Source organism: Pristiophorus japonicus, chromosome 3 (genome assembly GCF_044704955.1).
Source record: "Pristiophorus japonicus isolate sPriJap1 chromosome 3, sPriJap1.hap1, whole genome shotgun sequence".
Classification (NCBI taxonomy): domain Eukaryota; kingdom Metazoa; phylum Chordata; class Chondrichthyes; family Pristiophoridae; genus Pristiophorus; species Pristiophorus japonicus.
In genome coordinates, this window is record NC_091979.1 from 34,280,251 (window position 1) to 34,302,767 (window position 22,517).

The 22,517-nt window shown below is 45.4% G+C and overlaps 1 protein-coding gene across 1 annotated transcript in view; it reads right to left on the bottom strand.

Annotated features, from left to right (window-relative positions):
- Positions 1–22,517, bottom strand: part of LOC139253730 (contactin-associated protein-like 5) — a 1,639,232-nt gene that overhangs the window by 360,269 nt on the left and 1,256,446 nt on the right. Inside the window, exons 15-16 of the mRNA XM_070873523.1 lie at positions 5,438–5,565; positions 111–281 (exon numbers count right to left, since the gene is read on the bottom strand). Coding sequence (XP_070729624.1) covers positions 111–281; positions 5,438–5,565 — 299 coding nt within the window. The remainder of the gene's footprint in view (positions 1–110; positions 282–5,437; positions 5,566–22,517) is intronic.

The following is a 22,517-nucleotide window of genomic DNA, read 5'->3' on the forward strand; positions in this document are numbered from 1 at the left end:
ATATATACATTTTGACTTACCCATGGTATTGAGACAGTGTTAACTTGGCCAAAGACTGCCTTTTGCTATATTCGCACCTTAATTACAATTCTTATTGCCCTCTTACTTACAGTTCAGCTCCATCCTTATGAAGTCCTTGATTCCGAGATTCTCCAGGAAAACCCCCGAGGAAGCCGTCGTTTTGAAGAAAAATGAAATGTCCGCACTGAGCTCACCGTGGAACGTGGGGAAGTGGAGATACGAGGACTCGGTGTTAAACGATGCTGCGTTCCAGTAATTTCCTGGATGGGCAAAAAGAGTTTTGATTTGATGATTAATCTTTAAATGTTGAAATCCTGTTCGGAAACTACTTTGCTTTTTTTTTTCTTCTCTCCCTGACTGAAGAAAGAAAAGAAAAACTTGCGCCTTTCACGGCCTCAGGACGTCCCAAAGCAATTTACAACCAATGAAGTACTTGTTCTTTGAAGTGCCGACACTATTGTAATGCAGGAAATGCGGCAACCAATTTACGTGGCCCTGCTCCCCTACGTTAGCAGGAAAATGCCCAAACAGACATTGGCCCGAATTTTCCGTGGTACGCACAGTGCAAATGGTCGCACATACTCTGCAGGTCCCGGGTTTCTGCGTGCGATGCGCATGCGTGAAAACCCAGAAATTGAGAGCTGTACAAGTTTCAGCTTGTACCCATTCGCAGGAAATGGACATTTGCTGGTGTAGGGTTGGGCTATTTACCCAACTACAGGCCTGTGAATGCCCACCAAACCTTTATGCCTGGTAAAAGCACACATAAGGCCTTCTTTTCCCAGTGTAAGGGTTTAAATAAATATTGAAATACATTTTTTTTAATGATTTAACCATACAAAAACCTTTAAAATTAGTTTAGGCTATTTTTGGCCCCTTGAAAAATGTGTGTCTGCCCTTGTATCCTTTCTCTTTCCTCGAGCAATCACACATGTCTGGCGCTGCATAGTGATGCCAGCCCTCTGCTTCTGCCTCGTGTTTCCATGCCATGCTGATCCTTGACCCTTGACCTTCTGCCATTTCTTCACTGGCTGTTGCCATCTGACACTCCAACCCTGACGCCCCTCATGTGTCAACAGTGACACACCCAGAAAGATCATAAAACTACGTAACTGATTTAAGTCGACAAAGTCAGCTCTGGACTGTTGTGTTTATATCCCTGTTGGCTGTACATCCTGAAAAGGACTTTTGAAATACTGTGACACGAGATGGCAGGTCTGGATTAGGAAGAAACCTGTTGCTGGGAGAAACTGGTGAGAGAAGCTAGGTCTATTCAAATGTTAATTTGAACACTGGCCTGCCAGCGGCCAATGACATCAAAGTTGGGTGCTCTTAGGAAGGCCAAGGGACTTTTTTGTGTGTGGAACCAAGTTATCTAGGGAAGAGAGCAAGGTGCTAGGACAAGACCAACTCCTGCATTGTCCAGCAATCAAGACTGATGGACCATTTAACACTCATTTGGGAAGCCTTTGGACAGTGATCGGCTGGCTTTGTTCAGACCCCAGCACATCCCAGACAGCATCAGATAAGACCTGAAGAAGCCAGAAAGGTTCCCCGGAGGCAACAGAACCTCCAAACCCAGCCAGGATTACAGGAGTATAATTGTCGAGTGTTTTTGAAGCTCGATCTTCTTCTATCGCATCCTACGTGAAGGCACGTTTGCCCACCCCTCGAGGATAAGGACCGAGAGCGAAGCCACGCTTCTCCAACCCGACGGACTTCAACTTCAACCTGGATCTCACATGCTTCAGCCAAGCATGGGGCCGTGGAGTCGAACCGCTGAGGAAGGACCAGCGTGCAAGGAAAGGCGGATTGGGTGAGAACTCAATAGTTGCACACTCACCAACCGATCCACGAAAGTGCGTGACGGGGTATCAGCGTGCCCTAACCAAACCAGAGGGGGGGATTTAGAGTTAGGTGGATCCCAGGAGGGTTTAGCCCACAGGAAGGGTTGGTCTGTTGTAAGGCTAATAAGGGAAGTGCACTGTTTTACTGGGTATTACTGCACTGTGTAGTTCTACTTCACAAGAATCTGGTGAGTGGAATGGAGGTGTTGACCTGTTGTAATAAACCTTGTGTGATTTTGAACTCGAAACGTTGGTCCGTGTCTCACTATAAGATAATCCGTTATAACTCTTTTCACCCGAATATAAGGACATTAGTGTGCTTGCTATAAGCGGGTTTTAAATCATAAACAGCAGATTGGACAACTGAAAGAGACCTAATGGCACCGGTCTCTACAGAAAACCAACCCGTAGCACAGCAAGCAAGACAGGCCGATTTGGCACCGGTCACTGCCAAGTAAATCCCTGATGTATTTGGATCCTACGGTGAGCTGCGAAAACCTCGGGAAATAACCGTAGACTGACCACTTACACTGAGCCGCCGTCATGTGTCAATTCGCCAGGTGCCCTCGGTTGTGCTCACAGGTGCATGGACTGCCTGGACAGTGTTGGCACTGTTGCTTGTTGATCATATTGAGCCAGAATTTGTTGTCAATATGACTGGGTACTCTCAGAGTACACCATCAGACCGGCTTTGAAACTGACCAGAGGTACGGGATTTCCGCATGTGCTTACGGATCCCCCCATCTCCCCCAAATCCCAAACTTCTGATCTGTCAAGTTACAACTTGATGGATCATCCGCTCTGCCGTGGAAATCCCAATTGCTGGTGCAGATTTGAACTAATTCCCCACCAACTGCCCAGCAATTACTTACGATAATTTTATGGCTGATGCAAACAGGCACAGGGCCTGTTTGCATCAGCGTAAAGGAACACCTCAAAGATCCAAAGCGTAATTCGGCATGTATTAAGCTTATTTAGCTCACATAAAAGTGAAATTGAAAGAAGAAGTTGCATTTATATAGCGCCTTTCATGACCACCAGATGACTCAAAGTGCTTTACAGCCAGTGTAAAGTAGTTACTTGTAATCTCGGAAATGCGGTAGCCAATTTGCACACAAGCAAGCTCCCACAAACAGCAATATGATAATGACCAGATTATCTATTTTTTTGTTATGTTGGTTAAGGGATAAATAATGGGGAGAACACAAGGGATAATTCCCCTGCTCTTCTTCGAAATAGTGCCAAGGGATCTTTTACGTCCACTTGAAACAGCAGATAGGGTCTTGGTTTAACATCTCATCTGAAAGACGGCACCTCCGTCAGTGCACTGCTCACATAGCTCTGCACTGCAGTGTCAGCCTAGATTTTTTTTGTGCTCAAGTTCCCGGGAGTGGGATTTGAACACACAACCTTCCGACTCAGAAGCGAGCATGCTACCCATTGAGCCGCAGCTGACACTGTAAATTGGAACTTTACAACAGATGGATGCACCTGAGCTCAGTTTGAGTAATTTAGCCGTCAGCCTCCTAGAATTGCGAAGAGCTTTTTTTGTTAGTTTGTTTTGCCAACACATTTTATTGAAATCCTGACGTTAAAGCCAGTATCTTTTGTCACTGTACAGTGCTGCCGTCATTGACCATGCCCGTTGAGTGAGTGGATTTAGTGGGTCAGGTGCTAGTCTGTATCCTCCTTTCTCCTGATGCTGGTTCTCACATATATCTGTCAAGAGGAAACATGATTGGAGCACCAGGCCCATGTGATCCCAGGTATGCTTCCGCACGCGCTGCACCCCAGGAGCCACATTATGCCTCTCTCGAGTATGCAGCATCAGAGAGCAAGTGCGCGAAGGAGGGCCCCATCAGGTAAGTTCTTATTCTATTCAGACACCGGCGGCGTACTCCATAGGTATGCCACTGACCGCAAAATCTGCTCCATTATCCACCCTACTATTTTCCATTACAGCTAGCTTCACAATCAACATCATCATCATCATCATCATGGGCAGTCCCTCGGAATCGAGGAAGATTTGCTTCTACTCTTAGAATGAGTCCTTAGGTGGCTGAATAGTCCAATATGACACAGGTGGGATAGACAGTCGTTGAGGGTAAAGAAGGGTGGGATTGGGTTGCCGCGCGTTCCTTCCGCTGTCTGCGTTTGTTTCTGCATGCTCTCGGCGATGAGACTCGAGGCGCTCAGCGCCCTCCCGGATGCACTCCCTCCACTTGGGGCGATCGTTGGCCAGGGACTCCCAGGTGTCGGTGGGGATGCCACACTTTATCAGGGAGGCTTTGAAAGTGTCCTTGTAACATTTCCTCTGTACACCCTTGGCTCGTTTACCATGAAGGAGCTCCGAGTAGAGCGCTTGCTTTGGGAGTCTTGTGTCTGGCATGCGGACCATGTGGCCTGCCCAGCAGTGGTCAGTGCTTCAATGCTGGGGATGTTGGCCTGGTCGATGATGCTAATATTGGTATGTTGGTGCATCTGTCCACCCACTCGATCGAAGCATTTAAGTAAATATACATCGGTGCGTATAGTGAATGTGATATTTCCCTTTAACTAATGATGAATTCTCACTTGTAAAAGTGATTATGTTATAATCATTTAATCGCCATACATCAAATATATGGAGAGCATGGAGCGTTGTTGCCACCATTTAGAAGGAGGATCCATCGGAGATTGAAACTGTACCACCCCAACACCCTCTGAACATAAGAACATAAGACCATAAGAATTAGGAGCAGGAGTAAAAAAAAAAGATTATCTGGTCATTATCACTGTTATATATATATACTTGCATTTACTCTGTACAGCCACCAGAGGGCTCATCCCCTGGAGTCCCAAGGAATCCCATAATCCCTTGGGAGCATAGGTATTTAAGGAGGCTCCACAGGTTGGAGAGGCACTCTGGAGACCTGCAATAAAAGACTAAGGTCACACTTTACTTTGAGCTCACAGTGTTCAGTCTGACTCTTTCTCCATACACTACAATCACATTGCTGTTTGTGGGAGCTTGCTTGTGCGCAAATTAGCTACCGCGTTTCCCACATTACAACAGTGACTACACTTCAAAAGTACTTCTTTGGCTGTAAAGCACTTTGAGACGTCCGGTGGTCATGAAAGGCGCTATATAAATCCAAGTCTTTCTTTTTTCTTTCGAGTCTCCTCCACCCTTCAATAAGGTGGTACTTGCTCCACAGTCATACCATGGTCCATAAAATAATTTAAATACTGTTAACTCAACAGTAATAATGGTATGAAAACATTTGAGTCTCATTCTTATGGTTAATGATGACATTTGAACCCCTTGAGTGGATTGTGCCCTTGTAATCAGCACCTTGTATATATTATTTTCTGCACAACTAGGCAGGAAACATATGGCAAAAGAATTAACAACAATTTTGAGCATCAGAGAGAAATGCTAATAGTATCTTAACAAGAAGCTGCAGAATCAGTTAGCTTTTGTTGGAGATAGTTAAACAGGCAGAAAATTAATGTGAGACATCGTGAACTGCAATCGACAGTTGATAAACTTTCACAAGTCTGATCCTGAAATAGAATTTGACACTTACTGTCACCATAGCAACGAAGTGGTCCAAGTCTGTAGGCCGCTTCGGAGTTTGTTCTGTTTGTGTCCCCAATAATAATCTGCGTTACAGGCAAATGATCTTTGTATGAAAGATGTCCTGTGTCATTAGTCCTGCCAGTAAGTAGAATGTTATAAATATACCTTAAATATGATACCTTAATAACTCAGTCACAAAGATTGAGGTAGATTTTCTACTTACTGCCCTGGCGTTAAATTTGTGTTGTGAACCGTTCTGGAAACCACCTGATTTTCATTATCATTGACTTGCGTGGAAATTAAGATCTTCCGTGTCTACAACAAGCAACACTACTTTATCGCTGGGACAGTAAATTGAACCTCCTCTTGTGTTTGCTGTGCCCCAGAATGCAGGCAGTGTAAATATAACAACTTGCCTTCAAATTTAACTGTGATACAAGTATTTACCATAAGTTCCACACATTGATGACCTGTACATATATGGATTGGCTCACAGGAAGGTACAATTTAAAATGTATCAAAGAGAACCTGATATTAAAAATCAGAAATTTTGTTGTGACTTGCACGGTTGAAATCAGGCACTCTTTTCAATTGTTTTTTTAAATGATGCCCTAAGTAATTTTTGCAATGTATAAAAGAGTTACAAAAAGTCCCTTGGACAAAAAGAGGGTGATTTCAGAAGGTTGGTTCAGAGTTGCTTAAAGGCCAAAACAGAACTGAAATTATTTGTTGTTAAATGAAGCATTCCATTAGGACTACCTTCCTATAATCTGAATTTACACACTTTACAAATTTGCATGTCGCCTTATCCGTTAATTAATAACATGAATCAATTAAATTGTCTCAATTGGTAATCTTGCTTGGGTGTCTAATAAAAGGTCAAAGTGTTAACATGTCCTTACTCTTTATGGATATTATTAGAGTTGCTGTGTATTTCCAGTGTACAAATCAATTCTTTCTTCCTCTTCGTTTATAGGTTACATAACATTGAAATGTAAGCAAGCTATGAAAAGCAGACGAAGAATGATCTCCCTAGTACCATAACTTCCCATCTCACTAAAAATGTTGAATGTCATAGAATCATCGAGTACAGAAGGAGACCGTTTGGCCCAGCGTGCCTGTGCTGGCTCTTTGAAAGAGCTATCCAACTCGTCCTGCATTTTCCTTACAGCCCTGGAAATGTCTCCTTTTTAAGTATATACCAAATCCCCTTCTCCAAGAGAATCTGCTTCCTCCACCTTTTCAGGTAGTGCATTCCAGATCATGGCAACGAGAAAAGCTTTTTAAAAAAAGTATTCATTAACGGGATGTGGGTGTCGCTGGCAGGCCAGTATTTATTGCCCTTCCCTAACTGGCCTCAAGAAGGTGGTCGTGAGCCACCACCTTGAATACAACTGAGTGGCTTGCTGGGCCATTTCAGAGGGCAGTTAAGAGTCAATCACATTGCTGTGGGTCTGGAATCACATATAGGCCAGACCAGGTAAGGACAACAAATTTCCTTCCCTAAAGGACATTAGTGAACCAGATGGGTTTTTGCAACAATCTGGTAGTTTCATGGTCACCATTACTGATACTAGCTTTTTAATTCCAAATTTATTCAATTGAATTTAAATTCCCCAGCTGCCATGGGGGGATTTGAACTCATGTCTCCAGATCATTGATCCAGACTCTGGATTACTAGTCCAGTAACATAACCCCAATGGTACCAATCCCAAGGCTGGGATTATTCTTCTTTGAGCAGAAAAGGTTAAGGCGAGATCTGATAGAGCTGTTCAAAATTATATGGGGTTTTGGTAGAGTAGATTATGGGGAGACTGTTTCCACTGTCAGAAGGCTCAGTAACAGGAGGACACAGATTTAAGATAATTGGCATGAAATACAGGGAGGGTAATGTTTTTCTTTTGTCTCTTGTCCCTGTCTGGAAGATTATTCAAAACTTTTATCTGGTCCAGTTGAGTTTGCTCCGAGCTCCTGTGCCAATTAAGATATTGTCAACAGCTTGACTGCATTTGTTTGTTATACTTAAAAGATACCCGAACAGAAATGGTTAAGAATATATCTGTCAATTGAAATATGAAATTGCATTTGAGATGAGATGGGGGGGAATGTGACAGACAGGAAATATGACAGGATTTCCCCATAGCATTGCTCTTGACAAGCCAGAGGGTACTTCCTATTATGCTATTGCGATGCATAATTTATCGTCAGAATCATTGACTGAATTTGTGTTTTTATTGCAGGCTATTGTTTGGCTGCTGGTGATATTGTCAGGCTAATTGTAAAAGAGTCAGCAGTGGCTCAGTTGATAACACTCTTGAACTTTGAGTCAGAAAGTTGAACTCCATAAACTTGAGCACAAAATCCCAGCTGAGACACTCGAGTGCAGTACTGAGTGCTGTCAGATCTGAACTGAGTGTTGGAGGTGACGTCTTTAGGATGAGACGATAAACCGAGGCCCAGTCTGCCCTCTCAGTTGGATGTAAAAGATGCCATGGCACTCTTTTGAAGAAGAGCAGGGGAGTTATCCTAAGTGTCCTGGCCAATATTTATCATTCAACCAACATCACTATAAAAAGATTATCTGGTCATAATCATATTGCTGTTTGTGGGAGCTTCTTCTACGCAAATTGCATACATTCCAACAGTGACTATACTTCAAAAGTACTTTATTGGTTATAAAACACTTTGCTTCATCCAGAAATTATAAAAGGTGCTATAGAAATGCAAGGCTTTATTTTATGATTGTGTGTATCTATGTTGTTTGATAAAGTGAGGATCATATGATGGACTGGTCTACTTAGATGCTGCTGGAAATGCAAGGAATATTGATTATACATTTGTTAATAAAAGAAATGGCTAATAGTAGGGAAAATTAAATAGAAATTTAAATAAAGAAATAATAATTAAAAATAAGTTGAAATTGTATATTTGAAATGCTTATTGTAGAGGCTTTTGGATAAAAGGAATGGCAGCCAAATGATTTAATGCCAAAAATGCATGAAATAATATATGAAAGTATATTTATATATAATAGCATTTATATAATAGCATTTCTAGTAAAGATGAAATATATTCTCTGGCATTGCAAGGCTCATGTGAAAATGATGTAAAACACCCCATGTCATGAAATATTAAGCAATGCCAAATGAATATAAATAATTAAATATAAAATATTAAAATCAATTAAACATAATGCAATCAAAACAGAATAATTTAAAATGAAAATCATCATCTAATCTAGTTCAGTAAACTATCAATCATCTACTTGAAACAAGTGAAATAATTAAATCAGTATTTTATTCAGTGAACAGTTAAATCATCATTGGGGCATTGTGGCCGGCCATTTACGAGGGGGGATTTCTTTACTCAAAGGTTGGTGAATCTTTGGAATTCTCTACCGCAGAGGTCTGTGGAGGCTCAATCGATGAGTATATTCAAGCCCGAGACCGATAGATTTTTTCGACTCGAGAAAATTCACGGGATAAGGGAATCGGGTGGTAAAATGGAGTTGAGGCAGAAGATCAGCCATGATCTTATTGAATGGCGGAGCAGACTCGCGGGGCTGCATGGCCTACACCTGCTCCTAATTCTTATCTTCATATGTTAATTCATTCAATTTGACTTGACTATTAATCAAATGCAATTTAGTAAAATATCAAGAAAACTCCTTGTCATATTGAATTCATTAAAATTTTTAAATAACAACTTACCAACTTTCACGAAAATATTAAATGTTGAAATCATCTTTGATTTCATTTGAAATCATTTAGTTGAGTTAAATACAGAAATTATAATTAATCTAATGTTACTTAATAAAATATTCATATGAATAGGCTTCTAATTTAAATTATGAAAAAGTTAACACAGTCATTTTAAAATTAAGTCGAAATCAACAATATTTTGAATGTATTTGAATGTGAGTAATCATTTTAATCACATAGCTTTCGCGGCACCGCAGCTAATAAAAATACATATTGTTGAACAATTATTTTTAAAGATTCTAAGGAGAGCCTAAAAAGACAATGGCCCTGAAATCATTCTCCCCACGGGCACGTCTGAAGTGCACACGCGTCCGTGGGGACCCCGCAAGTTACAGGTTTAGGAATGCGCAGCACATCCGCCTAAACACTGCAATTGCGATCTGTTAAAAATGCATGCATACAAAGGAAAAGGGCCTCCGTGGGCAGAAAAATTGGGCTGTTTGCCCAATCCCTGTCCAGCGAATGTCCTTTAAATTCTTATGCTGGTAAAAGCAGACGTAAGGCTTGCTTTTACCAGCGTAAGAGTTTAAAAAAATAGAAATTTAAAATGTTATCACGCATTTATATATTAAATACTCTGTTCATTAAGGTAAGTTTATTTTTAGCCCTGTTAAAAAAGATTTTTAAAAATTCAAAATAATAAATCTTTTGTATGAAATATTTAATTAAATTCCATTTTAATTAATTTTAAATATGTAACATGTTTTTAAAATTTATTTTCAGTGTTTATGTGTTTTTGGGGTATTTCCATTCATACCTATGCAGCTCCGTACATGCGGAATTACTATTATTATGAATGGGGATCCCCCTACTTTGATAGGTTGGGCCAGCCCACGTGATCCCAGAGATCCATACGAAACCAGTATAATCCTGCGATACGTGGGCCCCTACGCTGGCCTTCGCATCGAGCCCCAGGACCGCAAGTCACCGAACCTCCGGGACCACCAGGAACTTTCATAGAAATTATTGCGATCGGAGGTCTGCTAAAGTAGTAATTTTCTTTAAAAAGGGAGAAAGAGATAGATCAAATAAGTATAAGCCTAACCTCGAAGGTGAGAAAATTATTGGAAAAAATATTGAGGGACAGGATAAATTTTCCTTTAGAAAGACATGGATTTATCAAGGACAGTCAGCATGGATTTGTTAAGGGAAGGTTGCGTCTGACTAACTTGATTGAATTTTTTGAGGAGGTGACAAGGAGGGTCGATGAGTGTAGTGTGTTTGATTAAGTGTATATCGATTTTAGCAAGGCTTTTGAGAAGGTCCCACATGGCAGACTGGTCACGAAAATAAAAGCCCATGGGATCCAGGGCAAAGTCACAAATTGGATCCAAATATTGGCTCAGAAGCAGGAAGCAAAGGGTAATGGTTGATGAGTGTTTTTGTGACTGGAAGGCTGTTTCCAGTGGGATTCCGCAGGGTTCAGTACTGGGGGCTAGAAACTCCACTTTTGTGCTTATCACCCAAAAATGGGCGATATTTCCGGCGTAAGTGGTAAAAAAGGGTTTTCAGATCGCTGGCTTCTCGCCTATTCCCAAAGCTCCCAGTCTCCATTTTTGAAAATGGCCGTTAAAGCAAACAATATGAAATGGGCATTAGCATTAAATTTTTTTGACCTTCTGCCATAAAGTGTTGCCGTCCTTAGCAACGGAATGGCAACGCTTGATTCCCGCGATTCAGGATGTCAAGGGTCATCATGACATGCGCAGAAGAGGAGACAGATTGAGAGGGAGCTCAGAGGGACTGAAAGCATGTGTGGGTGTGGTGTGTGCTTGTTTGGCTGTTGTGGGAGGCACGAGGGAGATTCACCAGCAGCAAAATGTCTACTAAGCACCAAGAACATAGTTGGCACCGAGTTTTTGTCTAACAAATAAGATATAACCTGGAAGGGATGGAGGAGGCCCTGGAGCTGGTAGCCAGTAACGCTGGTGGCAGAGGGCTCCCAGTGGTCCCAGAGAGTGGCACTGCACCCCAAGGTGCCGCACCCCCATTGCCAACCACACGAGAGCCAGCAGCAACATCTTACTTCTGGCTCGGTGCACGTACCCACCTCGGGGCCGTCCTCTCCCGTATCCGTCCAAGCAGCGTTTTGGCCATCTCCCGCCCCCCTCCCGCCCCCCACTCCCAATGAAGCATCGACTGAGGAGCTCCTCGGCCAGGAGGCTTGGAGTCAGGAGGGGAAGGGGAAGGGGTAGAGATGGGAAGGAGAAGTGGGGGTGGGGCGAGAGGGGGGTAGCGGAAGGGTTGGTTTGTACAGAAATACTGATGATTTCAGACTAATGTTCGGTTTAAATATTTTTTGTTTAACAAAACCTTATAGTGCATTGGCTCAAATAGCTGCACCGTTAAACGCTGGTGATTCCTTAACATCAAAGGGTATAATTAAACTTAACTTCAATCAACTTAAACTTTAACTGTCACCAAAGTGATGGACCATTGATACACACCCAGCAGTGTGTCAGCCTTGTAAATAACACCAACGTTCTTTCAGGCAAAGTGATCATTGATGAGCTCCTGACGTAAGGCTCTTGCAGCTATCATGCCACCACGGGCCCTTTCGTGCGGTCTCCAGGGGGGCGGGGGCATGGCTTTAGTGTCAGCCTGATTGTCTGGGCCGATGTCAGTGTCCGCCTCCTTGTCCTTCTCTTCCTCTCTCTGGTGAGGTGGACTGTCAGACTCATCAGGCAATTCTTGTCCCCTCCTAATAGCCAAGTTGTGTAGCATGGAGCACACCATCACGAATTGAGCTACTTGCTCAGGGTAGTATCGGAGCTCGCCTCCTGAGTAGTCCAGGCATCTAAAGCACTGCTTCAGCACTCCAATGGTTTTCTCCACGCTATTGCGAGTTTCTCTGTAGCTCTCATTGTATCGCCTCTCAGCTTTGGTGTGGGTGTCATGCAGTGGGGTCATCAGCCAGGTGGCGAGGCCATATCCTTTGTCACCAAGCATCCAGCATTGACTTTGTGGCTGATTGTTAAACAAGTGAGATACAGTGCTCTCATGCAGGATGTGAGCATCATAGATGCTGCCCGGAAATTGAGTATTCACTGCCAGTATATTTGCTGGTGGTCGACAACCAATTGGCCATTCAGGGAGTGGAATCCCTTGCAGTTCCTGAAAACAGCATCCTGAAAAGGTGCCTGCATTGCGATGTGCGTAGAGTCTATTACTCCCTGCACCTTGGGGAAGTTTGCAATTCTGGAGAATCTTTGAGCCCTCTCACTCTGTGCCTCCTTGGTCATAGGGAAGCTGATCAAGTCCCTCCTGCGTGCGTACAGGACTTCAGTGACCTGTCTAATGCAGTAATGTGTGGCATACTGCGACAGTCTGCAAATGTCTCCAGCTGTGGCCTGAAAAGAACCCGAGGCATAGAATGACAGTGCCGCAGTGACTTTGACCTTGACGGACAGTGCAGTACTGATGGTGCTGGCAGGCTGCAGATCTGCCCTTATCAGCTGATCATCATCATAGTCAGTCCCTCGGATTCGAGGAAGACTTGCTTCCACTCTTAGCATAAGTACTTAGGTGGCTGTACAGTCCAATGCGAGAACCACAGTCTCTGTAACAGGAGGGACAGATAGTCGTTGAGGGAAAGGGTGGTCAGGGAGCTTGATTTCTCTATGCTCTAGGCGATGATACTTGAGGAGCTCAGCGCCCTCCCGAATGCACTTCCTCCACTTAGAGCAATCTATGGCCAGGGACTCCCAGGTGTCATGGGGATGTCGCACTTTATCAGAGAGGCTTTGCGGGTGTCCTTGCAACGTTTCCTCTGCCCGCCTTTGGCTCATTTGCTGTGGACAAGTTCCGAGTACAGCACTTGCTTTGGGAGTCTCGTGTCTGGCATGTGAACTATGTGGCCTTCCCAGCGGAGCTGATCAAGTGTGGTCAGTGCTTCAATGCTGGGGATGTTGGCCTGGACGAGGACGCTAATGTTTGTGCATCTGTCCTCCCAGGGGATTTGCAGGATCTTGCGGAGACATCGCTGGTGGTATTTCTCAAGCGACTTGAGGTGTCTACTGTACATGTTCCATGTCTCTGAGCCATATAGGAGGGCGGGTATTACTACGGCCCTGTAGACCATGAACTTGGTAACAGTCTTGAGGGCCTGGTCTTCAAACACTCTTTTCCTCAGGCGGCCGAAGGCTGCACTGGCACACTGGTGGTGGTGTTGGATCTCGTCATCAATGCCTGCTCTTGTTGATAGGAGGCTCCCGAGATAGAGGAAGTGGTCCATGTTTCTAGGGCCACGCTGTGGATCTTGATGTCTGGAGGGCAGTGCTGTGCGGCGAGGATAGGCTGGTGGAGGACCTTTGTCTTACTAATGTTTAGCGTAAGAAACATAGCAACATAGAAAATAGGTGCAGGAGCAGGCCATTCGGCCCTTCAAGCCTGCACCACCATTCAATAAGATCATGGCTGATCATTCACCTCAGTAGCCGTTTCCTGCTTTCTCTCCATACCCCTTGATCCGTTTAGCCATAAGGGACATATCCAACTCCCTCTTGAATATATCTAACGAACTGGCATCAACAACTCTCTGCAGAAGAGAACTCCACAGGTTAACAAGTATCTGCATGAACAAGTTCTTCCTCATCTTGGTCCTAAATGGCTTACCCATGAACCTTAGACTGTGACCCCTGTTCTGGACTCCCCGACATCGGGAACATTCTTCCTGTATCTAACCTGTCCAGTCCCGTCAGAATGTTATATGTTTCTATGAGATCCCCTCTCATTCTTCTAAACTCCAGTGATTACTGGCTAAATCGATCCAGTCTCTCCTCATATGTCAGTCCTGCCATCCCGGGAATCAGTCTGGTGAACCTTCGTTGCACTCCCTCAATAGCAAGAACATCCTTCCTCAGATTAGGAGACGAAAACTGAACAAATATTCCAGGTGAGGCCTCACCAAGACCCTGTACAGCTGCAGCAAGACCTCCCTGCTCCTAAACTCAAATTCCCTAGCTATGAAGGCCAACGAACCATTTGCCTTCTTCACCGCCTGCTGTACCTGCATGCCAACCTTCAAAGACTGATGTACCATGACACCCATGTCTCATTGCACCTCCTCTTTTCCTAATCTGCCGCCATTCAGAAAATATTCTGCCCCAAAATCGATAACCTCACATTTATCCACATTATACTGCATCTGCCATGCATTTTCCCACTCACCTAACCTGTCCAAGTCACCCTGCAGCCTCTTAGCATCCTCCTCACAGCTCACACCGCCACTCAGCTTAGTGTCATCTGCAAACTTAGAGATATTACTCTCAATTCCTTCATCTAAGTCATTGATGTATTTTGTAAATAGCTGGGGTCCCAGCACTGAGCCCTGTGGCACCCCACTCATCACTGCCTGCCATTCTGAAAAGGACCCATTTATCCAGACTCTCGGCTTCCTGTCTGCCAACCAGCTCTCTATCCACGTCAGTACATTACCCCTAATACCATGTGCTTTAATTTTGCACACCAATCTCTTGCGTGGGACCTTGTCAAAAGCCTTTTGAAAGTCCAAATACACCACATCCACTGGTTCTCCCTTGTCCACTCTACTAGTTATATCCTCAAAAAATTCTAGAAGATTTGTCAAGCATGATTTCCCTTTCATAAATCCATGCTGACTTGGACCGATCTTCTCACTGCTTTCCAAATGCGCTGCTATTTCATCTTTAATAATTGATTCCAGCATTTTCCCCAATAATGATGTCCATGCTTTCATACGCCTCAGTAAATACGCCGACTATATCCTGGAGGTCAGCCTCTGTGTGTGCACAGATGCAGGCGTCGTCAGCGTATTGTAGTTCAGTGATAACCTCAGTGATAACCTCTTCGTGGAAGCACAGTCTCTGAAGGCAGGTTGTGTTGGGCAAGTTGAGGTAAGAATGCTTCTCCTTGTACTTGTGGGGGCAGTAACGTCTGGTCCTTCTCATCAGTCTGTTACGTCTTACATTGTGCACATAATGCAGTGAAGCGTACCTTCGGCGATCTGCTGCATGTAATTGGTTACCAAGAGAGGGTGAGAAAGGACAGGCCCTATTGAAATAGCTCTCTGTTTTCCACCGCTTTGTCACAAACATGGAATGTTCCGATGAAGACACTTATTCAATTCCAATCGGTGCAAGTATTGTGAAAGTGTTTGTAGAGATGTTTACATCAACTCCAACGACCTGCAGAGTACACCCAAACTCCGCCGAGGTTGAAGCATAGCAGCCTTTTAAATGAAGCGACCAGCGATTTTTAAAATGGCAGCTACACCGCTGGCTTTAGTTCAGAACAGTTCCATTTTTTATGGGCGCTTTTTTGGGCGAGCGACATTGTGGGCGCTATGTGTGCGAAGTGGTGAAAGTGATGGTGGCCGATAGTTTCGTCAAAAGTGCTCTTTACGACAAAAAAAAAGGGCAGGCGGTATTATTGAATCTCGGCGATAATTCCATGCGGAAAGTAACGCTGGGCGATATTATGGCCGTTGATTTTGCCGATTCTGATGATTCCGCACAAAAAAAGTGAGCGGGCGGTAATATTTTTTCTCGGCATTACGCACATGGGGAAAGTAACGCTTGGTGATAAGTTTCCTAAAAATGCCCGTCAGTTTCCAGTTTGTGCCAAAATGGGCGATATATGTCACTTCAGTGGTAAAATGGGCATTAAGTGGCTGTTAAGCATGCAAAAAAGTGGAGGTTCTAGCCCCATGTCCCTGGTTTTTTGTAGTATTTATCAATGATTTAGACTTGAATGTAGTGGGTATGATTAAGAAGTTTACAGATGATATTAAAATCGGCAGTGTGGTTGATAATGAAGAAGAAAGCTGCAGATTGCAGGAAGATATCAATGAATGGGTCAGGTGGACACAACAGTGGCAAATGGAATTCAATCCAGAGAATTGTGAGGTAATGTATTTTGGGAGGGCTAACATGGCAACGGAATAGATATGAAATGATAGGGCACTGAGATGTGAAGATGAACAAAGGGATATTGGAGTGCATGTGCACAGATCCCTAAAGGTAACAGGCCAGGTTGATAAGGTGGTAAAGAAGGCATGTGGAATACTTGTCTTTATTAGCTGAAGCATATAATACAAGAGCAGAGAATTTATGTTTGAACTGTATAAAACACTGGTTAGGCCACAGCTGGAGTACTGCATTCGGTTCTGGTCACCACATTACAGGAAAGATATGATTGCACTAGAGAGGGTACAAAGGAGATTTACAAGGAAGTTGCCTAGACTGGAGAATTTTAGCTATGAAGAAAGATTGGATAGGCTGGGGTTTTTTTCTTTGGAACAGAGGAGGCTGAGGTGAGACCTAATTTAGGTGTGCAAATTATGAGGGGCCTAGATAGAGTGGATAGAAATGATTTATTTCCCTTAGCAGAGGAGTCAATAACCAGGGGACATAGATTTAAAGTAATTAGTCGGAGGTTTAAAGAGATTTTGAGGGGAAATTTCTTCATCCAGAGGGTGGTGGGGGTTTGGAACTCACTGTCTGAAAGGGTGGTCGAGGCAAGAACCATCACCACACTTAAAAGATACTTGGATGTGCATTGGAAGTGCCAAGGCCTACAGGGCTACGGACCAAGAACTGGAAAGTGGGATTAGGCTGGATAGCTCTTTGTCGGCCGGCGGAGACACAATGGGCCAAAATGGCCTCCTTCTGTACTGTATATTTCTATGATTCTATGCGGATTTCGTGCCCTACGGGGCACAACAGACATGATCTTTGCAGTGCGACCGTTGCAAGGAAAATGCAGGGAGCAGCGCCAGCCCTTCTACATGGTCTTTTTCGATCTTACAAAGGCCTTTGACACTGTCAATCGTGAGGATCTATGGAGCGTCCTCCTCTTTTTTGGATGCCCCCAAAAGTTTTCAACATCCTTCGCCTGCTTCACGATGACATGCAGGCCCGTGATCCTTACCAACGGATCCATTACAGACCCAATCCACATCCGGACCAGGATCAAACAGGGCTGCGTTATCGCTCCAACCCTATTCTCAATCTTCCTCGCCGCCATACTCCACCTCACAATCAACAAGCTCCCCGCTGGAGTGGAACTAAACTACAGAACCAGTGGGAAGCTGTTTAACCTATGCCGCCTCCAGGCCAGGTCCAAGATCACCCCCAACCTCCGTCGTTGAGCTGCAGTATGTGGACGACGCCTGCATCTGTGACATTCAGAGGCTGAACTCCAGGATATAGTCAACGTATTCACTGAGGCATATGAAAGCATGGGCCTTTCGCTTAACAGCTTAACATTCGTAAGACAAAGGTCCTCCACCAGCCTGTCACTGCCGCACAGCACTGCCCTCCAATCATCAAGATCCACGGTGCGGCCCTCAACAACGTGAACCATTTCCCATATCTCGGAAGCCTCTTAACAACAAAGGCAGACATTGATGCGGAGATTCAGCATCGCCTCCAGTGTGCCAGCGCAGCCTTCCGCCATCTGAAGAATAGAGTGTTTGAAGACCAGGCTCTCAAATCTACCACCAACATCTTGGTCTACAGGGTTGTAGTAATACCCGCCCTCCTGTATGGATCTGAGGCATGGACGATGTATAGAAGGCACCTCACATCGCTGGAACTATATCACCAACGATGTCTCCGCAAGATCCTGCAAATCCCCTGGGTGGACAGGCGCACAAACATCAGTGTCCTCGACCAGGCTAACATCCCCAGTATTGAAGCACTGACCACACTCGATCAGCTTCGCTGGGCAGGCCACATAGTACGCATGCCAGATACGAGACTCCCTAAACAAATGCTTTATGCGGAGCTCCTTCATGATAAACGAGCAAAAGGAGGACAGCGGAAACATTAAAAGGACACCCTCAAAGCCTCCCTAGTAATGTGCGACATCACCACTGACACCTGGGTGCCCCTGGCCACAGACCGTCCGAGGTGGAGAAAGTCCATCCGGGAGGGCGTTGAGCTTTTCGAGTCTCAATGCAAAGAGCATCAAAAGGCCCAGCGCAGGCAGCGGAAGGAGCACACGGCAAACCAGCCCCACCGACCCCTTCCCTTGACGAATGTCTGTCCCACCTGTAACAGGGTCTGTGGCTCTCATATAGGACTGTTCAGCCATCAAAGAACTCACTTTGGGAGTGGAAGCAAGTCTTCCTCGATTCCGAGGGACTGCCAATGATGATGATGAAGATTACACTTGTTCTCGACTCCACAGGCAATTGATTATACAGAATTATATAGAAATTACAGCGCACTAACAGGCCATTGGGCCCAACTGGTCCATGCCGATGTTCATGCTCCACACAAGCCTCCTCTCACCCCTCTTCATCTCCCCCTATCTGCATACCCTTCTATTCCTTTCTCCCTCATGTATTTATCTTGCTTACCGTTAAATGCTATTCACTGCAACTACTCAATGAATAGTGTATTGAAAATATTATGCGTGTATACATTCCAGCCTATAAAACCTTACTTCCCATTATTAATTTTCACATTATAAATATTTATGTCTACAATTAAGACAGAAACGGGGAAAAATTCAGTATCGCCCTGTTTGGGGGCGGTAACAGTCAGGAGTGGTGAGACTTCTCGCCAGGGCATCCGAGGATCTCTTCCCTCATTTAAAGGGAAAGGTCCACCCTTCTGACTCTGCATAAGAGAAAGGGTTCTACCTGGACCACCATGAAGTGGAAGTGCCACGCGGCAGGCCGGCACTAACGCAGAGTGCCGGGCTGAGCAATCGCAGCCAGGACCACCCCTGCGAAGAAACCAGATCAGGAGCGGGAAAACAAAGCTTTGGTTTTTCATAATATTTCACTCGGCCACCACCGCCTTTAGTAATTGCCCCGGTAGCAGCCGGCCGCCCGAGACACGCCACCTGCAGCTGTTGGTGTTTTTGCCCAGCGCTGCTGCAGGGGGACGAAAGTCAATTTCGGGGCTTGGGTGCTAACGGGGCGATGCGCGTGGTGACGACGCCACAATCTCCGGGCGCAGGAGATCGGGGCGCAAAGCCGCAGCACCGCCGCTAAAGTGCCGCCCAATATAGCGGGAGTTGTGAACAGTGCCCCGCCCGGTCGCAAACTCATTTGCACCACCGTTAGCTCCGCCCAAACTGTCTATGTAAATTTGTCACACTGTAATTGCACCTTTCTGCCAGCGGTGGTGCTGTGCCACCACATTTTTGTATCTGTCAGCTCCTCAACCAGTACGGCAGAAAAGTTCCAATGCTCCACATTTCCATTCGTTTTGCTATTTAACTATAAATTATCATATAAATTTAAAGTTTAACAGAACGTATATTCCCGATATTTACTGGGGTGGGGTATCAGTGTGGGGGTGGAGGAGGAGTAATGGTCTGGGTCCGGGTCGCTCCGAATGCCGTAGAGTTTTAACTCCATGGCAAGAGAATATTTTTTCAAACAGGTTTCCCTGCCCGGAAGCCAGCCTGATTGACAGGCTTGGCTGCCTGTTGCACGAGGAAGATTCCAGAAAAGGCCACAGTTCAGGACCAGGTTGGTTTAGAGGTTCTGATGAAAGGTCATCAACCTGAAACATTAACTCTTTTCTCTGAAGCAAGAGTTCGGGGGAGGGCAGAGAGCGGGATGAGATGAAAGGGTCAGGGGGAGAGTTGGAGGCTGCTGAGGGGGATTCGGTGATGGGCACAGATCATGGGGGTGGGCGAGCATTTACAGGTTAGCTTGTTGGGCCTGGATGAAACACTTCTGCATCCTCCTGGCCCACAAGCAGTGCTGTAAAGGCATTTACCTGATGGATCAGGCCCTTCTCGACTCCTTTTATCTGCTGGGTTTTCCGAGGCCCGAAAAACCCGACCAACATGGGTTAAAAATAGAAATCACATAAAAAATAGAGGCACTCAGCTTCCTTAAAACGATTCAACAACCGACCCGTCTCCTGAGAGCGAACTGGTCAGTCGCCCCTCAGCTCGCTTCTATGGGCACAAATGCGGCCATTTCAGGGGGTTAACATTACTCCCATGGCTTTAGGGCGAGTACTGAATTAGATCTATCTGGCCGAGACTAATTGCCAAAATTCACCGTCCTTGAAGCGATGGCAACCGCGGTCGTGTGATTTTCCAAAACCGAACCATATTCAGCTCGGGGGGGATTTGAGCGGTGCTCACTTCCACTGGAAACGATGAGTTGAAGCCGCTGTAAAGGTAAGTTTCCAGTATTAAGCGAAGCAGTGTGCAGGCTGCTGGAAAGTGGCCAGGACAGGGATTTTCAGCTTCAAAAAGATAGGACTTCTTCAGGCAGTGCCCCTGCAAGGTATTCGAGTCGGTGCTGGCGTTTTGTCACGATCGGGGTTTTATTCATTTTAGTGTTTATATTTCAGATTCCATCATCTGCAGTATTTAGCTTTTCATATAGTTTTATTCATTATTAGTGTTTTTATGTCAGATTCAATCATCTACGGTATTTAGCTTTTCATATAGTTTTATTAATTGTTTTGGTTCCATTAAACCTGCTGAGTGCTGCCAACAACTTTCAGGTCTGACTCTTTAGTGGAGGCCTGTGGGCTGCGGAGACCTGCTTGGCAGGGTTCACCCTGAGGATGGGAGGAGTGTTGGGAGGGCGACACCTGGTACACCTGCTCAGAAGCAGGGCGGCACGCAGGAGAAGGTGTCGCCGTCAGCACCGTGCAGCAGGCAATGGGCAAGGGAGGCAGCAGCCATGATTCGTTCATTCTGTGCCAGACCAGTGTGCCCGCCGTCTTCACCAGTCCTAATCAGGATTGCGGTTGGCTCCTTGGGGACAAGGGATATCCCCTGTCCACTTGGCTGCTCATTCCACTGCGGAACCCCAGGACAGCGCCAGAGCATGCATACAATGATGCTCATTGTGCCACCAGGTGCATCATTGAGCAGTGCATAGGCATCCTTAAGCAGAGGTTCCGGTGCCTGGACCGCTCTGGTGGCACCTTGCAGTACTCTCCTCAACGGGTCTCCATAATCGTCGTGGTCTGCTGCAGGCTGCACAACCTGGTCATCATGAGGGGACTGCCGCTGGAGGTCGAGCCAGCAGTACCACCTGATGAGGAGAAGGTGCAGGAGGAGGAGGAGGAGAATTCCCGTTGCTCCGGAGCTAGGAGGCGTTGACCCATCGCCACCCTGGAAGGGCCGGGTGCAGACGGACCAGCACCCTCCTGGGAGGGTGCGTTCTCACATATATGGAGGTGCCCGACACCTCCCCTGCAATCTCCCTCCATGCATTATATACTGGCGGTCTGCCAGGTCTCCCCACATCAGGAAACAGTATTCTTCTTCTGTCCTCCATACCGTCCATCAGTGTCTCCAGCTTCATACGTGAATCTGTTGGCTCTCCTTGCACCTCTTACACCAACCATCCTTCCAAACTCCTCCCCCTCTCAGGGCCTTGCTGCAAACTCGGCCAGGGAGCAGCTGGCTCAATAGAAACCCTTACCTGCATGCTGAATTTCTCAGTGGTGATAACCCTCAAATTAAAACAGCCACACCGCTGACAAATCCACTTTGGAAGGGTTCATTAGCGCTGGAACCCATTTGTTCACTTTTGGAGCTGAATATGGGGCGGCTAATAGCCACAAAAAGGTGGGGGGAGCATCAGCTTTCCAGCGGTACTGAATTTTGGGCCCATTATCTCCACTTCTCTAATCCCACTTCACCTGAAGACTACATTTGGTCTTGACTCTCTTCGAACACCTTAGATGCTTAGCTGGTGAAGTTTTAAATTCCTTCAATTTTTTGAGATGGTTACAATTGTGTCACTAACGGTGCCATGGACATGCCTGTTATTGTTACTTCTTCCAGTGGTGGCATTATTACATCTAAAATGAAAATATGACAATAACTGTCATCTTTGCTTACTCCATAGATGGAGCTGTAAACTTGCTCAGTCTATTACAATAAACACAGCCAGAGGGTTTATCAAATTTTCGAATACCAGCCGTTCATTACTTGCCTGAAAAATCGGGGGTGGGTCGTGGGGGGAGGCGGGGGGTGGGAATGGTGGGTGGGGGGGGCACCTCTACTGCCCCATTGACTCCAAAGCGTGTGTGATGCAATATTCAAGTGTGTAAATTGGTGATGAACCCATCTGCCTGTTTCAGCAGAAGACTATTTAATTTTGTTTTTAATTAGTTCCTGGGAGATGGGCAGCACTGGCAAGGCCAGCAATTACTGCTCATCTTTAATTGCCCTTGAGAAGGTGGTGATGAGCCACCTTCTTGAACCTCTGCGATCCTTGTGGTAAAGGTACGCCCACAGTGCTGTTAGGGAGGGAGTTCCAGGATTTTGACCCAGCGACGATGAGGGAACGCCGATATTTTTCCATGTCAGGATGGTGTGTGACTTGGAGGGGGAACTTGGAGGTGA